This window comes from Hemiscyllium ocellatum, chromosome 7 (assembly GCF_020745735.1).
Source record: "Hemiscyllium ocellatum isolate sHemOce1 chromosome 7, sHemOce1.pat.X.cur, whole genome shotgun sequence".
Classification (NCBI taxonomy): Eukaryota; Metazoa; Chordata; class Chondrichthyes; order Orectolobiformes; family Hemiscylliidae; genus Hemiscyllium; species Hemiscyllium ocellatum.
Window position 1 is genome coordinate 37,974,992 of NC_083407.1, and position 21,774 is coordinate 37,996,765.

At 38.4% G+C, this 21,774-nt stretch overlaps 1 protein-coding gene across 1 annotated transcript in view; it reads right to left on the minus strand.

Annotated features, from left to right (window-relative positions):
- Window positions 1–21,774, minus strand: part of thsd7ba (thrombospondin, type I, domain containing 7Ba) — a 578,787-nt gene that overhangs the window by 160,536 nt on the left and 396,477 nt on the right. Inside the window, exons 16-19 of the mRNA XM_060827743.1 lie at window positions 20,970–21,123; window positions 11,119–11,260; window positions 7,533–7,648; window positions 3,108–3,225 (exon numbers count right to left, since the gene is read on the minus strand). Of these exons, the coding sequence (XP_060683726.1) occupies window positions 3,108–3,225; window positions 7,533–7,648; window positions 11,119–11,260; window positions 20,970–21,123 (530 nt within the window). The remainder of the gene's footprint in view (window positions 1–3,107; window positions 3,226–7,532; window positions 7,649–11,118; window positions 11,261–20,969; window positions 21,124–21,774) is intronic.

Sequence of the window (21,774 nt, forward strand, 5' to 3'; positions counted from 1 at the left end):
TGAAATGGAAGAAAACCAACTTGGAGTTGAAGCAACTTTCTAAGGTGGTTTTCTTTCATTTAAATCCCACACAAGACACTTGAAAAACGATGGCTTCATGTTTCTTTTAAGATATGTTTAAGTCCTTACTTTTTATTGACAAATTTCAGTATCAGGATATTTACATTCAAATTTAAGTTATCTAAATACATGAAGAACAGAAATAGATACAGCAATTATCCTTGGACTACATCCTCTCTGCCAGACTTCCAACCTGTCTCCAATCTGCATACTACTCAATCGTATTAACTCTATTTCTTGTCAATCAATTTGTTGTCAACAATGCTACATTTCCTCTAATATCATGTTCTTCAATATTCTATTAACCCTGCTTGCAGTCTATTATATTGAATGTGTTCTGAATCAAAACAAGAGACATCAATTCAGAATTGTCACTCAGATAGTGAGGCGTCAAAAACTGTTATAATAGTACTTTGGTTAATATGGCACTGCAGCATGACAGTACTTGCTATACATTTCAAAATCTCAACCAACTAAAACAATATCAGTTGTTCCCATGTTATAATGTGATTATGTTAACCCAAGCTTTGAAAAAATCTTTTGAGATTTCCACAGTCAATTCATATAACATGATCTAGGGCAATTTTTGGGAACTTGTCCTTATTTCAAAGTCAGCATTTATTGCCCATCCCTAGAGTGCCTTCAAACATTGGTCGTGGTGAAACTTATTCTTGAACTACTTCATTACATGATGTGAAGTTGTTCTATAGTGCTTTTCGGGAGGGCATTCCCAGACTTTGACACAGCAACAGTAAAGGAATTGTGAGATCATGCTCAAGACACAGTGCTTCTATAAACCTCTGCCCTTGTCCTGCAGGATGTAGAGATTATGTGTTTTCCAAGATCTACCAAAGTTAAGACAAATTGCTGCAATTCATTTTCTATACAGCATGCACCATAAATAGTTACAGAAGAATTGGATTGTATGAAGTGACAACCAAACAGAATACTGTGTCCTGGATTATGTTGACTTTCTTTGGTGTTGTTGCAACTGTCCTTATTCAGGCAGGGGATAAGTATTTCATTTCAGTCCTTGTTTGTTTTTCCTTGTATTTGGGGCTTTTGGAGAATCAAGAGGTGAGGCATTCAGCATGAATAATGAACCTCTGACCTGCTCAGGTAACGTGTCCCTTCAAAGATATGTGAGCAAAACAGCCCCAAGGTCTCTCTTTTTTGCACCTTGCTTAAAATTGGAGAAGTTAGCTAACATTCCTAATTTTTGCTATAAAATGAAGCACTTCACCCTTTAGTGCATCAAAGTTCATTACCTCTGCATTAAGCCATTCCATTAACATACCTCTGTTTTCTTGAAGTCTACTCTACTACTTTCTTCCTCACCTTTAATGATACTTCCACGTTTTGTGTCATCTAGCAAATCGTGCCTTATATCTCCTAGTTCAAGGTCAATAATGTGTATCAAAGACATCAGTGACTTTTGTTCTGTATCCTGGGCAACATCACAGCATATCGCCAGTCATTCATCTGTTTTCTGTCCCTGAGCTGAATTTGTACCCATGTTAATATTGTCCCTTATATCCTCTGGGCTTCAATTTTGCTAATAAACCTCTTATGTGATTCTTAATAAATATATTTTGAGAATCTCTATAGATGAAACCAACTTCACTGTTCTCAACTAGCATCTTTGTTAATTCAGCCAAAAAAAAATCAAGCTAATCAAACACAATTTCCCCCTAAATAAATCAATGCTGGCTGTCCCCTATATGTCCCTATTTGTCCATATGGCTACTAATTTTCTCCCAGTTTATAGTTCCTGATAGCTTGTTTACCACTAGCGCCATAATTACTAGGTTTATTTCTTTTCCCCTTTCATAAACAAGTGTGTAAACAATTGCAATTGTCATGCTAGACTCTGATATCATTAATAATTGAAATGTTTATGGATCCCATTATTGTGTAAATGTCACCAATCATGACTGGATGTGACAGGCTTGCAGAGCTGTCACTAGATACTTTGAAGTGATTGCTTATTTCTGTGTGTGTTATACTACCTCCACTGTTTGGGCAGGAAATAACCTGTGCAGTAGTTGCACTAGGTAGTTCTGGCATTTGATACATATGGTGATAATAACTACTTTCTGTGATGGTCTCAATTGTGTGAATGATTTCAATGCAATTAAAAAGCAGGAGCGACATAACAGGGACTGCCAATTTGTTGCTGCCAATTTTATACAAAGTCAAAATCATTCCAAGTATCTTTTCATGTACAGACAAGAACAAATATGCTTCATTTAAAAAAAAATTACTGATATAAAATTTGGGCATTACTAATCAAGAAATTAATATTGATATTCAGGTCACCACATGTTATGTTTTCAGTGTGGTCTCCATTCTAACAATAACTGCATAGCTGTAGAGAAAGCGATAGAAAAAAATCATAAGATGTAAATAAAGTGTTCAATTAGCATTAATCTGACCCTCTAAAAATAATATTGATTACTGATGTACTGTACAGACATATTTTTCTTTCCCTCTACAGTCCCTGTGATGCACCTAAAGGTTTCTGAATTTGTAATACGTTCAGTGCTGAATTATTCAGATATGCAAAATTCAAATGCCACATTGAATATTAAATGCAAACTGTTATATACGTGCTCTGCATCTGGAATAATTTTCCAGATAAATTCCATATTTAAACTATTAATATTGCAATGAACAGTTAAGCATGTTTGACATCTTTCAATACAATTATAGAATGCTTATTATGGGATAATATAGAATATTACTTGTTTTCCCTTTTATACTCTTATATCAAACATTTAGAAACATATGTTTATGTGTTGGACTTGTTACGTAGCTTTATCCATAATTCAGCCGCAAAATAAAAGTTAAAAATACCTAAACTAATCATCATGCCAATTAACAGACATATTTTCTAAATTAATTTTATTACGTATAAGCAATTAATCAATTAGAAAACTCTTTCTTATTTTTTTCTCAGATATTAGCCTTAGTACCTGCTTGTACTGATGTTGTACATAGAAGATAGACTAAAACCTGCCTTGTGATGGTCAGGAGGATCCACATACCTTCAAATCCACAAGTGTGGGAACACTCAGACCAAGGTGACCACTCTGACAGCTGGCAATTTACAGGGCATTCCACAATGCAAGGCATAGATAAATGCCAAGGAGATTCCAGTGCCATCTTGGAAAATTGAAACAGAAGTGCAGCAGTAAACCAGCCAGTCAACAGTGCCATTCAGATACAATTTACAACAAAAATTTACACATATCCAGCAGTTTTGTCACAGTAAAATCTCGCAATACATTTCACAGGAGTGTTCTCAAATAAAACCTGGCACTGAGCCACAAAAGGAGATTGAAGGACAAGTAATCAAAAGCTTGGCCAAAAAAATAGGTTTTTAATAACATCCAGAAGAGAAGTGGAAAGCCGAATGTGGGTTTTGAAATCTACCAGTGTAAAGAACTTAGTGATTTTTTGATTTACATTCTGTTGCAAGGTGTGTATGAAGTACATATTGTAAGGCGGAGAGCTGAATAGATATTTTGAAAACCTGCTACTATGGAAATAAAGTGATTGCAATTAATGGCAGCATCTGCATAATCTGAAAGCAGCTGTCACAAGTTCTTAAACATTTCTTTGAATGCCAAAGAATCTGAGGGCTGTGGTAATCAGATGGAATCCTGAGCAATGCTACTTTCAAGCAATCTTGTCCACTTGCTAAATCACCTTTTTCTGTTTTATTTTGTTGCATTACAAATTGATTTGAAGTATAAATGGATTTGCTTTTTGTTAATAGCCTTAGTCAAAGCAGTTTCTCATTGATGAAAATTGAGTGTTATCACAATCCATTAATGACTAGATCAGTGAAGCAGCAATGCAGTAATATAGAGATTAAACTATTTACACTACCTGGGTTCAATATAAATGTTAAACAATGAGATGCAAACGCTGTTGTTTCATCTTTAAAAAATTAATCTCTAATATAGACCAGCCTGTATATTTTGCTGATGTATGCTTTACTGATTAATTGCTGACTTTGTGAAGGTATGTCAAGCTTAATGTATTGGGAATCTGTAACTCACCAATGATTTGCATGGTCTTACATCAGGGTAGCTCAAAAACAATGTGCTTGGACACATTGCCACAATAAATTGGGTCAATAAAACTGTAAAGCACTACTGGAAATATAAAATTGTAAAATGCCATTGTTTAGAATTGGGAAATAAGTAAAAGTTATTCAGAGGCACAAACTTCAAAATAGTTTTGACCTTTAAAGACCAAAGTGCATATATCCATTTGCCGAGTATAAAAACATTTTTCTTGACCTTTAGTTGCTAATAATGTAGTCAAAGTGTGAAATCGGCAGTCTGCTTAAATTTTAAAGAAACTCATGTCACTTTTGCATGACATGACTGAAGAGGTAGCATGTTCCCAGTGAACAGCTAGATTCAATAGAGTCTGGGTCAAAGGTAGAAAGGATTGAGTTGTATGCCTAACTTCAGCTCGTGCTCTATAAGACAGTGGATCTTCACTGGCAGCTTTAATTATAAAATCATCACTGCAATCTCCCAAGCCCCAAACTTCAACTTATTTTAGAAAATAGGTTGGGACATAATTCTCTTGCAAGAAAAATCTTCTTTCAAATAACTATTATATGCCTGTTGAGAGGTGAAAGATCCAAAAGGGACCTAAGGGGCAACTTTTCACACAGAGGGTGGTCTGTGTATGGAATGAGCTGCCAGAGGAGGTGGTGGAAACTGGTAAAATTACAACATTTAAAAGGCATCTGGATGGATATATGAATAGAAAAGGTTTAGATGAATAGGGTCAAATGCTGGCAAATGGGATAAGATTGCTTTTGGGTACCTGGTCGGCATGAACGAGTTGGACTGAAGGGTCTATTTCCGTGTGGTACATCTCTATAACTCAATTACATATCCAGATGAGATACAATACAATCGAACACAGCGAAACCACAATTTCTCTGTTCAAGTGGTAAAAAGTGAGATGCAATGGCTAATTTCAAACTTGTAGCATGAAGGATATTTGCACAATGCAGGGATAGCTTAATATAGTCAAGGTAATCATGCTGTGCTTTTGAGTCCTTTAAGCTTCCCACCAGAGAGAAGTTAACCAACCAACTGAATGCATAACGATTTCTGCTGCTACCTGCAGCAAAGCAAGTAACAAAGCAAGAATAGTAAAGCAGAACGATTCAGAAAATGGTCAAACTGTTTCAATTTATAATATACCAGAAACACATGGAAGATTAAATGTATCAGAACTGAATTTTAGGAACATAGAAGATAGGAACAGGAATAAGCCATGTGAGTCTACTCCACATTCATTAAGGATCATGGCTGATCATTGATCTCAATACCCCAATCCCATCTTTCCCCATATCACTTGACCCTTTTAGAGTCTATCACCAGCAGGATTGCATTAGGGCACTGTAGAATGCTACAGGTGGACTTCCTGTTGACTTACTGCCAATCCCTGACTTGCCTGTAATATTAAGGAGGAAGCAGGGAAGATTTAGGCCTGCCCACATTCACCTCAACAGAGGCCCTTGAGGTGTTAAAGACCAATTTGAAAATGGTCTCAATTTTAAGACTCGCAGCAGGTGTTCAAGAAGAATGGGAAAGCCTAGCAGTCTTCTCAGGCAGGAAGTGGTGAGACAGGGCCTTTCCTGAAGAGCCTCTTTCCAGATCAGGCACACTGCCCCCTCTCTGAAACCTCTCTCAGGTGCTCTTTCCTATCTCATCCCCAAACTCTCCAGCAAGACTTCTTCACTGCATCTCCTTCTCATAAGTGAAACCTTTTCAGACCTCCAGACACTCTCCATCCTCTTCTACTACCCAGCACCACCTCTCATCACAATGTGGCTCCTGATACTTAAATAATCCTGGACTTTGGATTTTCAAAGCTGGATGACGGGTGGAAGCTCAACCTCCAGCCAATTAACCAAGCAATGGGACTGTTGTGATCAGCAGGGATGCATTTCAAATCGACTCCTTGGCTAGTGAGTTGGGAAACTCTGCCATCCAAAATATCTTGTCCCTTACGTGGAACTTAAAACAACAAGTGACATTAAAGGGTCAATTTCCCAACTTGGGACAATGTAGAGACTACTTAGCTTTTGAATTCAATCATAAACTGCAAACATAGGTCAGAAAGGAAAAAAAAGACTGCATCAATCTAGTACCTTGCATGACCACATGATGTCCCAAAGCATGTTATACCAAAGAAAAACTATTGAAATATGATCACTGCTGTAGTGTAGAAAAAGCAATTTAAGCATTGCACTGCTCTTACAAATGGTGTGATACTGATCAGATTTGTGGGTGGCACGGTGGCACAGTGGTTAGCACTGCTGCCTCACAGCGCCTGAGACCTGGGTTCAATTCCCGACTCAGGCGACTGACTGTGTGGAGTTTGCACGTTCTCTCCGTGTCAGCGTGGGTTTCTTCCGGGTGCTCCGGTTTCCTCCCACAGTCCAAAGATGTGCGGGTCAGGTGAATTGGCCATGCTAAATTGCCCGTAGTGTTAGGTAAGGGGTAAATGTAGGGGTATGAGCGGGTTTCGCTTCTGCGGGTCGGTGTGGACTTGTTGGGCCGAAGGGCCTGTTTCCACACTGTAAGTCTAATCTAATTACTTATTTTTAGAATGTTAAGTTGAGAGTCACATTGGTCAGGACACTTGAGTTAGTATTTCTGTTCTTCAAAATAGCACTATGAGAACTTTTACAACAGAAGGGAAGTCTTAGTTCCTTTCTGACTCTGAGGTAAGTGTGCTATCAACTGAACCAAGGCTGATACTGAAAGAAGTTTGTTATTTTTCTCTATTCATCATGAGTGCAAAAAAAACCCCTCCAAGATAAATAAGTCGGCATCTAAGAATCAAGCATCAAGAGTTACTGGAGCACTGTATCATCATGGACATAACAACATAAGAAAGCTGAAGATAGAGTGCAAAGCAATGAAGGCCTGAACTGATTTTCCTTAAATGAATTGCAGTGAAATCAGGCAGTTCCTTTTTTCACAAGTGTGCATCTGAATCAATACAACTTGGCAATATTCGCCAGGCTCAAGCAATCCACTGTTTCCAACACACAGCATACCTTTCTGACTATGCTGTGAAACACAGAAACAGGGAACAAACCTGAGGTGAGAGGTCTCACTGACATACCTTTCCAAATACGATTTCACCGCTCGTAATGTTGACAAGATGTTATGTTAGAAAACATTAGAAAAAATATTGAACTATTAAGTCTCTTCATGCAATATATACAACAACAGTTTCTTGTTCACAACTTTTACTGTTTTACACTTAAGTGACTGGAGGTGAATCTTTGAAGAGGAATGTGTATGAATAAGGTCATACACAGCGCTCTAGTGCAGGTGTTATACAATTAACAGTCCATTTCAACTGCACCTCCAAACCAACCAGGTTCAGTCATGAAACCACACCATATATTGAGGTCTCACCTTCTCACAGTACTTGCTATCGACTGATTTTCCATCACTTCGAACACAATTAAGCAAGCGAATCTTTAGCCCTTGTCCACAAACCGCATTATCACTCAGCTGGCAAGAGCTCCAATCTGACAATACAAAAAAAGACGCATCCAGAAAAAGACACCGCATTGACTGAAGTCTCTGGCTGTACCGGCTATAATTAACATTGTAGTAAATATCATTAAGTCAAACACAATAATTTGCTTTTATTTGCTAACAGGTCTACAGGGAAACAAACATTATGACCCTATCAAAAAAATTGTCTTCACACCAGTCACATTTATACATACATGTACAATGTTTCAATATTTCAAAAGGCTCTGCTGGTGTCTAATGGGCATCATTCATTTTTGCATAAAACCACTGGTAACTTTAGAATCTAACACAATGACATGGGGGTCAATGATGATGTGGTGATATTTAACTCTACATGACTATTTATTTCCTTTCAGGAAAGACTATTGATGGCTGTGAAGGTTATATATGCTTAGAAAATTAATTTCGTAAAGGATTTGATAGCAGAGGTGTTTTATACCTGCAAGGAATAGGATAAGTGTCGTTAAATTGTATTTCCTGAACTTTACAATTTGTCATGACTGAAATCAATAGCACTCACCAAAACAAATGGCTCCAGTAAAAGTGTCGACTTAAATTCATTCAGACTTTGAAGGAAATAAAATGGAAAGTTTGGAGCAGAAACTTCAATGTGAACTTATAAAAATAAGAGAACAGAGAGAGGTCAAAATTAAATATTTTACACAAGTGATGATGATGTGCAGAACAAAATAAAACAAAGAATTGTGGATGCTGGGAATCTAAAAGTACAACAGAACTGGTGCAGAATCTCTGCAGGTCAGGAGCATCTGTGGAGAGAGAAAAGTGAGTTAACATTTCAAGTCTAGTGAAGCAGTGACACAATTCAGAAGAAGGGTCACTGGACTTGAAATGATAACTCTGGTTTCTCAGAGTTTGCTCAGAAATCAATGGCAGTAAAAGATAGCATGGAACAACTTGAAGAAGCAGTCACTTGAGTGGGCAATCGAGGTGTACTGAGCTGGATTTGATATCGTACTGCAGTTCCAAAGGCAGGGGGAAACTGTCCATGTTTCTATTGGCAACCATGCAGCCATTTAATGCTGGGAACAGTGATAATTGATCTGTCTCTTTCTCGGGAGGAATTTCTGCCTTAGAGGGATACTTAACAATTGGATCGCCAAAATCGCTTCAATTTGCCAGTACCAACAGGACCACTAGCCACTGCTAGCACAAAGGGCAGTACTACAAAGCCAAGCAGCCCATGGAAAGCCAGAGTTGGGCATCCTTGACAAGGCGAGTTGATAGAACATTTAACCTTTGGTTAGGGAAATCCCTCTGATGGGTTAAGGGGATTCACAGTAGATTAGATTCCCTACAGTATTGGAAACAGGCCCTCCGTCCCAACAAGCTCACACCAACCCTCCAAACAGTAACCCATCCAGACCCATTCCCCTACCCTTGACTAATGCACCCAACACAATGGGCAATTTAACATTGCCAATTCACCTGGCCTGCATATCTTTGAATTGTGGGAGGAAACTGGAGCACTCGGAGGCAACCCACGCAGACATGGGGAGAATGTGCAAACTCCACACAGACATGCACCCAAGATGGGAATCTGAACCCGGGTGTCTGGCACAGTGAGGCAGCAGTGCTAACCACTGAGCCACCGTGCCATCCAGCACTTGCCTCACAGGAGCCTGCATATCTAAAGCCTTTCTCTATGGCCATGGGCAAAATATCATCAATGGGATGAGGACCTTAAATGGTTTTGCAGCTGAATCATCCCCTGAACCTCCACGAGCTCCCATCTTGACATTATCTCTCCACCCTTTAGGCTCTCTGCCTGTATTCTTGATGAAGGGCTTTTGCCTGATCAATCAGATTTTAAAAGTTGATTTTACTGCTCCTGGGATGCTGCCTGAACTGCTGTGCTCTTCCAGCACCACTAATCCAGAATCCCATCTTGACATTACTCAGTGGTGGTTAGGGTCCCTCTGTGATTCAGTACCTCATTGGGTACATTCCCAGCAGCTATCACCAGCTTCCTGATGATGCTTCTGAGCAATTTACAGCTTCTGGTCCCTAAGTTCAGCTGCCTCTGCTTAAACACATGCACTAGCACGTGTTTAATTTCTAAAAACATCATTATTTGATAAGAATGAATTAGAAGAACAATCCTTTTTCTTTTCTTCACTCCTGCAAACTTGCAAGTTATCTGCCCTTTATGTCTGGATTTCTCCAAACATTTCCAATGGTTTCACTCTGGTCTCTTAACATCTCTAATGCGAAAACCTGAACTTTGACTACTAACCCCACTTCATGATTGGGACTGTAATGTTGTTTAATTTGACTTAATCAAACAGTCTTACTCATATTGCTCTGTTGGTAGATTTTGTTATACAGGCAAGCTTTCTGTTTTTGTTGACTTTCACTTTCTTTTTGAACTTCAATTTGGGCACAGAATTCAATCTGTGGTTTTTTTTTCATGCTGCCCTCTTGTCAGATTTCCTTTTTGAAGCAAATAATTTATGGAGAAAAAATAAAATTGCCGTAGTATTACAAGACCATTGGATTGCTCTCTCATTAGAAAGAGCCAATGGGCGGTGGTTGAACCTGAGGGTTATCATGACTCAGGAGCAATTGAGATGGATGGTCCTTTATAGTAATCTCAGCCAGTATGGCAATTGAACATATGCTGAAAGGGCAGTGTTCATGCTCTGAACGCAATGTTGAACCCCAAAGGCTGGAAAGTGCACCAGTGGGAAAAGGAGAGATTCTGTTCCTCCAGCTTACATTAGGCAGCACCAAAACACTGTAGCAAGCCTAGGACAGAAATCTTAACGTGGGAACAAGATGATGCATTGAAATTGTAAGATTAGGACCATTATTTCACAGAACAGAGGTGTTCCACAAAGAAGTAACCCAGTATGTGGCTAGTCTTACCAACATAGAGGAGAATGCACTCTGAACAGAGAACACGGAAGACTGGATTGTTTATTTTGTTTATTCATTTTTCCATGGGATCTGGGTATTGCTGGATAGGGCAGCATTTATTGTCCATTCTGAACTGTCTAGAAAGCAGTTAAGAGTCAACCACATTGCTGAGGGTCTGCAGTCACCTGCAGACCAGGCCTAGTATGCCCAACAGATTCCCTTCCCTAAAGGAAATTACTGAACTAGACAGGTTTTTATGATAATCAACATTAGATTGGCATTTTTTAAAAATTCTAGATTATTTTGTTGAATTTCATTGCCATGGTGGGTTTTGAACCCAAATCCTCAGTATTAGTCTGGGACACTGAATGTTACTATTAAATCTTCCCTCTGAAAAATAGAATTTACTGGTCTCTTTTGAAATCATGACATAATTTGAAGGTTAGGTCTGGAATTGTAACAATGGAGCTAACTCTTTAATTCTCCAGCTGTTGCTTTTATTTGGAAACTCACAAAAAAAACTTAAAAATGAAGCATTTTTTCAGAGGCTTTCACTTTATGCCATTTCTGAATTGCCCACTACCTGTTATGTTGTAATGATAGTGAAAGCAGTTTTTGTTGAGAGTGCAGGGCTCCACCTCAGAGACTTTGGGGCAGGTTTTCCCATCTGCTGGTAGACGTAGAGGATACCGGGTTCGAACACGAACGTTCAAGATGTTACACTCCTAGAGATAGACATTCAAATGCACAAATATGAATAGCAATGTTTGCAGAAAACTAAATTTAAAGTCAAAATACAGAAGGTGCTGGAATTTGTTTGCATTTCGTATTAGCAAAATACAATGCTACCTTGCACAGATATGCTTGCATTCGAGTCTTAATCCCATAATTTCAACAATGAAATAGCATTTGTTAAATTTTAATTTGTACTACAGTGACTAATATGATCAAAACCTTCACATCAGGAAGTGGTTTTTAGTCTCTCCTTTTCTAACGGATTGTCGGAGCACCACACCCAGTTGTACTTGTAATGCTCTAAGGAAATGGTTTGAACCACATGCTCTGTCTTCTGTTCTTCTGACACAAAGTGGAGCTGCTGTCTGATACTTGGTCTTACAGGTTGAGCAAAACCTGGGCCTTGCTGTCATTTTTAAAACATCTACAAACAAATTATTGAGCAGGTTCAGAACAAAATGTAGTGCAAAAATCTGCCACTCTACCTCAGAGATAGAGGAACATATTTGCTAAACGTTTTGGGTAAGCTATGCAGAAAATAGAATGAGCTTAAAGATGTTGCTTTAGATAAATAGCATTTAGTTTTAATTTCTATTAATTTTGCATTTTTCAAATATTTTAATGCAAAATAATAAAACTCTATGTTAAATCAGTGTTAACTCAAGTGAACAAACATATAAATATATGAATCATGGAATCATAGCGTCATACTGCATGGAAACAGACCCTTTGGTCCAGCTCATCAATGTCGACTAAATTTCCCAAACTAAGCTAGTCCCATTTGCCTGCATTTGGCCCATATCCCTCCAAACCTTTCCTATTCATCTACCTGTTTAAGCGTCTTTTAAATGTTGTAACTGTACCTGTGTCTATCACTTCCTCTGGCAGTTCATTCCATCTATGCACCACCACCTAGGTGAAAAAGTTGTCCTCTCACCTTAAACCAAACCCTCCAATTTCCCGATCCAAGGGAAAAGACCTTTGCTATTTATCTTATGCCCCATATGATTTAATAATGTTCTATAAGGTCACCTTTCAACTTCCTACACTCCAGGGTAAAAGTCTCAGCATCTCCCTATAACTTGAGTGCTCCAGTCCCAGCAGCAATTTTGTAAACCTTTTCTGCACCTTTTCCAGTTTTAATAATATCCTTCCAAAAGCAGGGCGACTAGAACTATATGCATTACTCCAAAAGTGGCCTTATACAGGCACAACATAACATCCCAAGTACAATACTCAATTCTCTGACAATGAAGGCAAGCGTACCAAATGGCTTCTTCGCCACCCTGTCTACCTGTGATGCCACTTTCAGGGAACTATGTACCTGAACCCCAAGATGTCTCTGTTTGACAACATTCCCCAAAGCCCCACCATTAACTGTGTGAGTCCTACCCTGATTGTCTTACCAAAAAGCAATATGTCATATTTATCTAAATTAACCTCTATCTACCACTCCTCATCCCATTGGCCCAGCTGTTCAAGATCTCAATGTACTCTTAGATAGCCTTTTTCACTATCCACTATACCACCAGTTTTGATGTCACCTGCAAACTTACTAACCATGCCTCCTAAATTGTCATCTAAATCGTTTATATAAATGACAAGCAATAGTGGACCTAGCACCGATCCCTGCTGAACACCATTGGTCACAGGCCTCCAGTCCAAAATACAAACCTCTACTTTCACCTTCTGTCTCCTACTGCCCAACTAGTTATGTTATATCCCATGTGATCTATCCTTACTCACCAGTTTACCATGTGGAACCTTGTCAAATGCCTTGCTGAAATCCATGTAAACAACATCGATCACTCTACCCTCATCAATCTTCTTAGCCACATTGTCAAAACATTCAATCAAATTTGCTAGACAGATCTCCCAGGCACAAAGCCATGCTGGCTATCCCTAATCAGTTCTTGTCTCTCCAAATGCTTCCAAATCCTGTCTCTTAGAAACCACGCCCCCCCAAACAACATTCCTACCACATTACGTCAGACTAACTGGCCTATAGTTTTCTGGTGTTTCCTTGCAATCTTTCTGAAATAAGGGCTCAACATTAGCCACCGTCCATTCTATTGGCACCTCATGCATGACTGTAGATTATACAAATATCGCTGTTAAGGCCCCCACAATTTCTTCCTTAGCTTCCCCCAGAATACACTTGATCAGGCCGGGTTTTATCTACCTTTATGCCTTTTAAGACCTCCAGCATCTCTTTTTCTGTAATACAGGCTGTTTTCAAGACATCAGTTTTTATATTCCCAAGTACGTTACCTTCCAAGTGTTTCTCCACAGTAAATACTGACATGAAATATCCATTTAATATCCATTCACCCATCTCCTGTGGTTCCACACGTAGACAGCCTCATTGATCTTTAAAGGGCCCTGGTCTCTCCCTAGTTGCTCTTTTGCCCTTAATGCACTTGTTAAATCTTTTTGGATTCTCTTTAACCTTATTGTCAATGTTATCTTATATCCACTTTTTTGCTCTTCTGATTTCCCTTTTAAGTATTCCCCATATCCACCCAATACTCCTTCAGAGATTCACTTGATCCTAAATCAGAAGCAGGAGTAGACCATTCAGTCTTTCACCCTCACTCCACCATTCAATAACATCATTGTTAAACTGATTTTAACATTTCTGCCAATTCCTGGTTAACTTTCAGCTTCTTACTGCCCAGGAATCGAGAGGATCTTGTCGGGTGGAGTGATCGAGCTAAGCAAGGGGAGGATTGGGCTTGGGTGGAAAGGGGGTGATTGGGTCTCTCTCTCCCTCCACCTGTACTCCTGCCAGCACCATGCAATTTCTCACCACCCCCAGCCCCATTCGTCATCTCTCCCCCCTCCAGCTTCATCCTTTTTCTCCTTCATCTGCAGAATGCCATTCATACGTACTGTGAGTGATTGAATTAGTATTGTTAATATGCCTGAAAACTGGTTTGCTTCTCCATTATCAAAGATGATACTATTACTTAAATAATCATTATGATGACATGTCCATGAAATCACAACTTGGGATTTCCTTTGCTGGCATCTTTCCCCCTGTAAGTACCCTCTCTCAGCTTCTGTTTGGATATTTCTGCCTATCAAGGTAAAAACAATAACTGCAGATGCTGGAAACCAGATTCTGGATCAGTGGTGCTGGTAAGAGCACAGCAGTTCAGGCAGCATCCAACGAGCAGCGAAATCGATGTTTCAGGCAAAAGCCCTTCATCAGGAATAAAGGCAGAGTCTCTCTGCCTTTATTCCTGATGAAGGGCCTTTGCCCGAAACGTCGATTTCTCTGCTTGTTGGATGCTGCCTGAACTGCTGTGCTCTTACCAGCACACTGATCCAGATTTCTGCCTATCAGCCTCACGAGCAAAAAATTAATGTGAATCAAAGGTTCTGCACAAATATCTCGACATTGTCAGTAATTTAACTTTTGAATTCACTGCCCTCCTGTTCTCCTTTGAAGATAGGACATAGAACAGTAGAGTACAGGAACTGGCCCTTTGGCCCACGATGAACATGACAACAAATGAAACCCATTCCTTCTGACTGCTTGTGGTCCACATCCCTCCATGACTTGCTTATTTATGTGCTTATCTGTAAGCACCTTAAATACACCTAACATACCTATCTTCACCACTACTCTCAGCAGTATGTTCTAGGCGAAAGTGAGGACTGCAGATGCTGGAGTTCAGAGTCAAAAAGTGTGGAGTTGGAAAAGCACAGCCTGTCAGGCAGCATCCGAAGAGCAGGAGAGTCAACATAGAGTCAGGAAGATGAAGAGCTTATGATCAAAACACCGATTCTCCTGCTTCTTGGATGCTGCCCGACCAACTGTGCTTTTCCAGCACCGCACTTTTTAACAGCATGTTCCAGGCACCTACCATTCTCTGTGTAAAACAAACATACCCCTCACACCTCCTTTGAACTTTTCCCCTCTTACTTTAAATCGATGCTCCCTAGTATTGGACATTTCAATTCTGGGAAAAATGATTCTGTCAACTTACCTATGCCTCTCATAATTTTATAAAATTCTATCGGTCTCTCCTCAGCCTCTGCTGCTTCAGAGAAAACAAATCTAGTTTGTCCATCCTCTCCTGATAAGTCATACACTCTAATCCAGGCAGAGTCCTGGTAAACCTCTTTTGCATCCTCTCCAAAGCCCCCGCATCCTTCCTGTAATGTGATAACCAAAATTTAATGCAATACTCTATGTGTGTCCTAAAACTTTTATAAAGCTGTTTTTATAATGTCTTCCTGACTCTTGTACTCAATTCCCTGACCAATAAAGACAAGCATGCCATATGCCTTCTTTACTACCCTATCTACTTGCTTGGACACTTTCAGGGAGTTATAGATGAGGACCACAAAATCTCTCTGTACATCAATGCTGATCAGGGTCCTGGCATTAACTGTATACTTTCCCTTAACATTTGATTTCCCAGTGTGCAACACCTCACACTTAACCAAAATAAGCTCCAGCTGCCATTTCTCTGCCCATATCTGCAATTAATCTACATTCTGCTGTTTCTTTGACAACCCTCTATGCTATCCACACCTACTCTGATCTTTGTGTTGTCTGCAAACTTACTAAACCATCTACCTATTTTTTCATCCAAGTCATTCCAAATCACCAACAATAGAGGTCTAGCATGGATCCCTGCAGAAAACCACTATTCATGGACCTCCAGCTAGAAATATAGCCTTCCACCATTGTATTCTATGGGCAAACCAATTCTGAATCCAAATGGCCAATTCACTGAGGATCCTATCCATCTTACTCTTTTGGATGAGCCTGCCCTGAGGGACTATGTTGAAAGCCTTACTAAATTCCATTTAAAGAATATCCACTGCTGCACTCTCATTGATCACCCTCGTCACCTGCTCAAAAAAAATCAAGATAACAAGGCATGATTTGCCCACACAAAACTATGCTGATTGTCCATATTTTGGCTTTTCCAAATGTGCAAATTCCTAAGATTCTCTCTAATAGCTTCCCAAACAACAATGTGAGACTCACTGATCTACAATGCCCTACATTATCTTTATTTATTTTCTTGAACAGTGAAACAATGTTAGCTACTTGCCAGTCCTCAGGGACCTCTCTACTGGCTGGAGAGGATACAAAGATCATAGTCAAGGCTGCTTCAGAGAAAACAAATCTAGTTTGTCCATCCTCTCCTGATAACTCATACACTCTAATCCAGGCAGAGTCCTGGTAAACCTCTTTTGCATCCTCTCCAAAGCCTCCGCATCCTTCCTGTAATGTGATAACCAGAATTTAATGCAATACTCTATGTGTGTCCTAAAACTTTTATAAAGCTGTTTTTATAATGTCTTCCTGACTCTTGTACTCAATTCCCTGACCAATAAAGACAAGTATGCCATATGCCTTCTTTACTACCCTTGCCTCTCTTAATAACCTGCAATAGATGACATCTGGCCCTGGGAACGTCATTCACTTCAATGCTCTTCAAGAAACCTAACAACATTTTTTTCGTGACTTCAAAATGCCCCTAATATTCACATTAAACATCTCCCTGAATGTAAATTCTCTGAACCAAATCTCACCTGAACCACTTCCTTAGTCTTATCAACTTCCACGGTCTCTGTATTTACATGAATAAAATTTATAATGATCCCATCGCAGACCTCTTCCTTACTATCTTTGACCATCCATATCCCTATATTTTTGTCCTATTCCATTTCTAACTCCAGTTTCATCACTGGAATACACTGTTTAAGTCATGCCATATCAACATTATCAAATGACCAAAATACCACATTTAAATTGAAGATTAAAAAAAGCGTAAGTGAAACAAATATTGGGAAGAAAAACTTTCAAGAGAATGAGAATGGCCGCACAGAAAATAAACAGGAAAACATTGTTGACAAATAAAGAAATAGAACAACCATGAGAAACATTTAAAATGCCAATCAATAAGCTTCCCAGGAGAAATATATCCCACTAAAATGTAAAAACAAAACAGCTCGTAAAACATATGAAACAAGAACAAAAGTAATACTCCAAAAAACAAACGTAACAAAGGAAAGAACAAGAAACAGGAATAAATGAGAAATAACAAAAGACAAAAAAGAAGAACTAAATTAAATTAACAACAGACATAAAAGGAAATAGTAGGCTTTCCAAGCCCCATGAAACTAATAGAAAATTCAGGACAGGGATAGGACCACAAAATTATACATAAGATAAGCTCGCAGATAATGCCAACAAGAAGGTAAAATAATAACTTTACCTTGATATTTACTGGAAGACAAATATGAGAAGAACACAATAACAAAATAAAATAGGAGTGAGATAATTGATTATCTCATCAAATTAGAGAGAGTGCAACCCCTGTCCATTGTATCTGAGCATAATAACATTGTTTAAAAAGTCATTATTTCTATGAAATGAGATAGGAAATAGAACATGAGTATATTTGTTGCTGAAAAGATAATAGATTTCTTATTTAACAATGTAATACAAAACACCTAGAAATTGCAAATATGATTGGAAGGAACAGCAACGACCTAAAAGCAAAGGTGGCCAGCGTTGTTGAATTCTTTAAAGTAGTCACTTAAAGGATAGAAAGGGTAATACAGCAGATTTATTTATGATTTGGAGATTTATTGGAGATTTATGATGGGGAGATTTTCAGATTTATTTAGATTGCGACAAATTAGAGGGACATTTACATAAACTTTCAGAATGGGCTTTTAATTGGCAACTTTAAAATAAATACATATGAAGTTGTAGATTTTGCTAGGAAGATTAATGAGGCCACAAAATTTGTGAAGAGTTAGTATCTAAATGGGAAAGGTGAACAGAGTGGGGCAGGTGTACACTTACACAAGTAGCAAATGTGGCAATAGAGGTTAATAAAGTCTTAAAAAAAGTCACCAGTTTTAACTTATAGAGGGAGATATTTTAAACGAGTTCAATTGGTATAGAAATTAATTAGGCCGAGAGATGTAGGTTTGTTCACTGAGCTGGAAGCTTCATTTTCAGACGCTTTGTCACCAGACTAGGTAACATCTTCAGTGACCCTCTGGACGAAGCTTCTGTCATATTTTCAGTCATGAGATATGGGGTATGCTTGCTCATCCAGTATTTATTGTCCATCCCTAGTTACCATTGAGAAGGTTCTGGCGAGCTTCTTTCTTGAACAGGTGCAGTCGGTTTGCACAGGCACAATGATGTTATGGCAGGTGTTCCAGAACTTTGACCCAGTAATCCTGAAGGAGTGGCAATATAGTTCTACATCAGGATGGTGAGTGGTTTGGAGACACACTTGAAAATTGTGCTGTTGATTTGTATCTAGAGATCCTTAAGTTTACAAAACTGTTTGAGAATGTATACATAAAGAAGCTGTTTCTATAGGCAAGCAAAAGCAAATGTAAGGGACATTAATGTGGTCACAAAAGGATCTCGCGACAAATTCAAACAAATGTCTTACTCAGAGAATGATTTGAACATGGAACACACTACACGTGGTTAAAGTTGAGGTGAACACCATACATTAATTCAAGGGCAGGCTGGGTAAATTTATGAGTGAGAATGGATTAGACAGATATGCTTTTGAGGTTAGATAAAAAAGGATGGAAGAGAGATGACAAGGAGCACTTTTTGGGCTGAATGGCTGTCTCTGTGTTGTAAATACTTTATAATACATTTTCCAGCAATGAATTGCTGAAATCTCATTGACATCTTGATTTGGCTATTCGGATGAAATTTGTGCCATTGTTGCTTATTGCAGTTGGATATCAAAAGAAAATAACATCGCCTGTAGATTACTAGGGTTAGGTCAGTTTTCATTTTACGTGTTACTCTAAATAATCAAAAAAGACAGTTTATCTTAAATGATCTATTATTTATTGAATGAATGGCACATTCTTATGAAAGTTGTTAAACATACCCAAGCTATTTTTACCCTTGACCTCAGTACACTACATTATAATAAGAACAGAAAAGTAAAATTCCAAATGATAGTTCTTTGTCAATAGCTAGCCTATTACACAGTGCTGCAGTCTGCTTGTATATCTGATTTTCAACTACATCTGCTAAAACACGAAAGTGAAAGTGACTGCTCCTCTTAAGGTTAGCACATTAAAGCAGATGGGACTCAGTAAATGAGTGCAGCAATCGCCGGTTACCTAAAGCACTCTGTTACTCTCTGAGTAGGTACAAATAACAGACAATAATTAATTAGGTAACAGAACTAAACAGTATTTAAACACTCAGCTACTCACAATATATTAACATATTGGCATTTAGTCACTCCCAGCTACAATTACGAAATTGCAGAGGGAAACAGAACTTATCATAATAAGATGTTTAAGCACAGACTAGCCTTAGAAACCATTTAAAATGTGCACCAGCTTGTAGTTACTAATTACATTTCTCGTCTGTTTGGAAAGGAACTGAAATGTCAGTTTGTGAATAAATTAGGACTAGATTACTTACAGCGTGGAAACAGGCCCTTCGGCCAACTAGTCCACACCGACCCTTCGAAGAGCAACCCACCCAGACCCATTCCCCTACGTTTAGCCCTTCACTTAAAATTACAGGTAATTTAGCATGGTCAATTCACCTAACCTGCACATTTTTGGGAGGAAACCCACACAAACACAGGGAGAATGTGCAAACTTCACACAGACAGTTGCCTGAGGCAGGAATTGAACCCAGGTCTCTGGCGCTGGGAGGCAGCAGTGCTAACCACTCTGCCACCGCACTTTCTAACAACATAAAAGGCTTGATATTTTGTTTAGGTTTAAAATTTTCTATTGGTTTCATGGGTCTTGGAAAACTTACTATTTCCTTTTATAACTGTTGTTAATTTAATTTAGTTTTTTTTGTCTTATGTTACTCCTCATTTATTCCTGTTTCTCGTTCATTCACACAGCAGATTTCTGCTTTTCATCTCAGTTTTCCAAACAATTGCAAAGTTAAATCTTAAAAGTAGAAGTCAGTACCATTATGATACAACAATATTGGACATAACAATTTTGATTTTAATATTCATCTTAAATATTGTAAGAGTGACAGAAAAAGAAACCATGTGTCATTATCTCTAGCTGTCACTGAAGAGATCCTTAATCATCAATGATCTGGCACTTATTAAAAATTCATTCATCAGATGTGAGTATTAATGACATTTATTACACATCTTGATTGCCTGTAAGAAGGGAAAAATTAAATTTATGAAGCCAAGGAATCAATACACTCAAAGTGCATCTCAAATGTTGTAGTTTTTGTTAATTGTCTTTCAAGGTGGAAATACTCACAATTTCAATTCCTAACATGCAAAAACAATAACAACATCCTTCAGTAAAGTGCCAAAAATATTGAGAAGGAATGCTGGTTCTGAGTCTATGTAGTAAAACAATCAGTAAGACTGACTGAAATTCCATTATTTTGCTTTGTATTTGATTGCTGTCTAAGTTGCACACCTTCAGGTGATAGCTTAATTAGGTGCAAGCAGCCTGACTAGTTCAAAACAGGAAGATATACAGGGCATATACATACATTATTTATAATTTATTGTGCAGCTTCTATCTCAACTAAACATGTGGTTAGTTGAGATGCTTTTTGCACAAAATAGTTACTATTTTAATTTTGTTTACAGCTTCTAAGTATATCAATAATTGTCATTTCTGCAACATTCCATTTGGTAAATTTATCAAATGTATTTGAAACAAAATACCAACTTTTGGACAAGTACTCCAGTCGCCCCAATCAGACATTACACAGTTATTTGGACAGTGGAGAGCACATTCCCGAGCTCCAATGGGCATCTCATCATAATCACACAATGCATCATCCACACTCTCTTGAGGCCCAGCAACTGTGTTATTCACACACCTAGGGAGACAAAACTTGTTTTTATTATTGGGGTAAGTCGTCAAGCTATCCAACCAGCATGATATATGAAATGGAATATACTGTTTTTTCCTGGAAGAGTCATTTTTACTATTTTGATATTGCAATCTTATACCATCTATCACCTTTTAAATGCAAATAACTGTCAGAGAATTTGACTTTTGTATCTTTGACTTTGAAAATGAGAAAGGACTACATATTCTCAGCAAAATTGCCAGTAAGTGACAAAAGCCTCATTCAGAGTTAAGTGCATTGTGCCCTCCAAAAAGCTTTGGAGATTGGCACTGCTAAGAAGGTAGCCCTCATTGCTCACAGGGGATCATCATAATGACATAAGCACAAAACTTCTCAGTGTCAGGTGCATCAGAGCACATCTCGTCTGTTATCCCTTTGTATAAAACAGTCTACCTTTGACTCAGGTGTCTTAGTTACTCAGATACTTTATCTCTCCCCCCACCAGCAAATAAAAGAGCATTCTATTAATCCGCTGTCTATTCTACAACATGATAACATAAAAAACATTTCAAGCCTTTTTACCCTACATGACAGTACCAATTACCATGATTTGATCAAATAAGGCAATACCAAATCCAAATATGTTCTGTTCAATGATCCTTATGAAAAAGAGTTTGT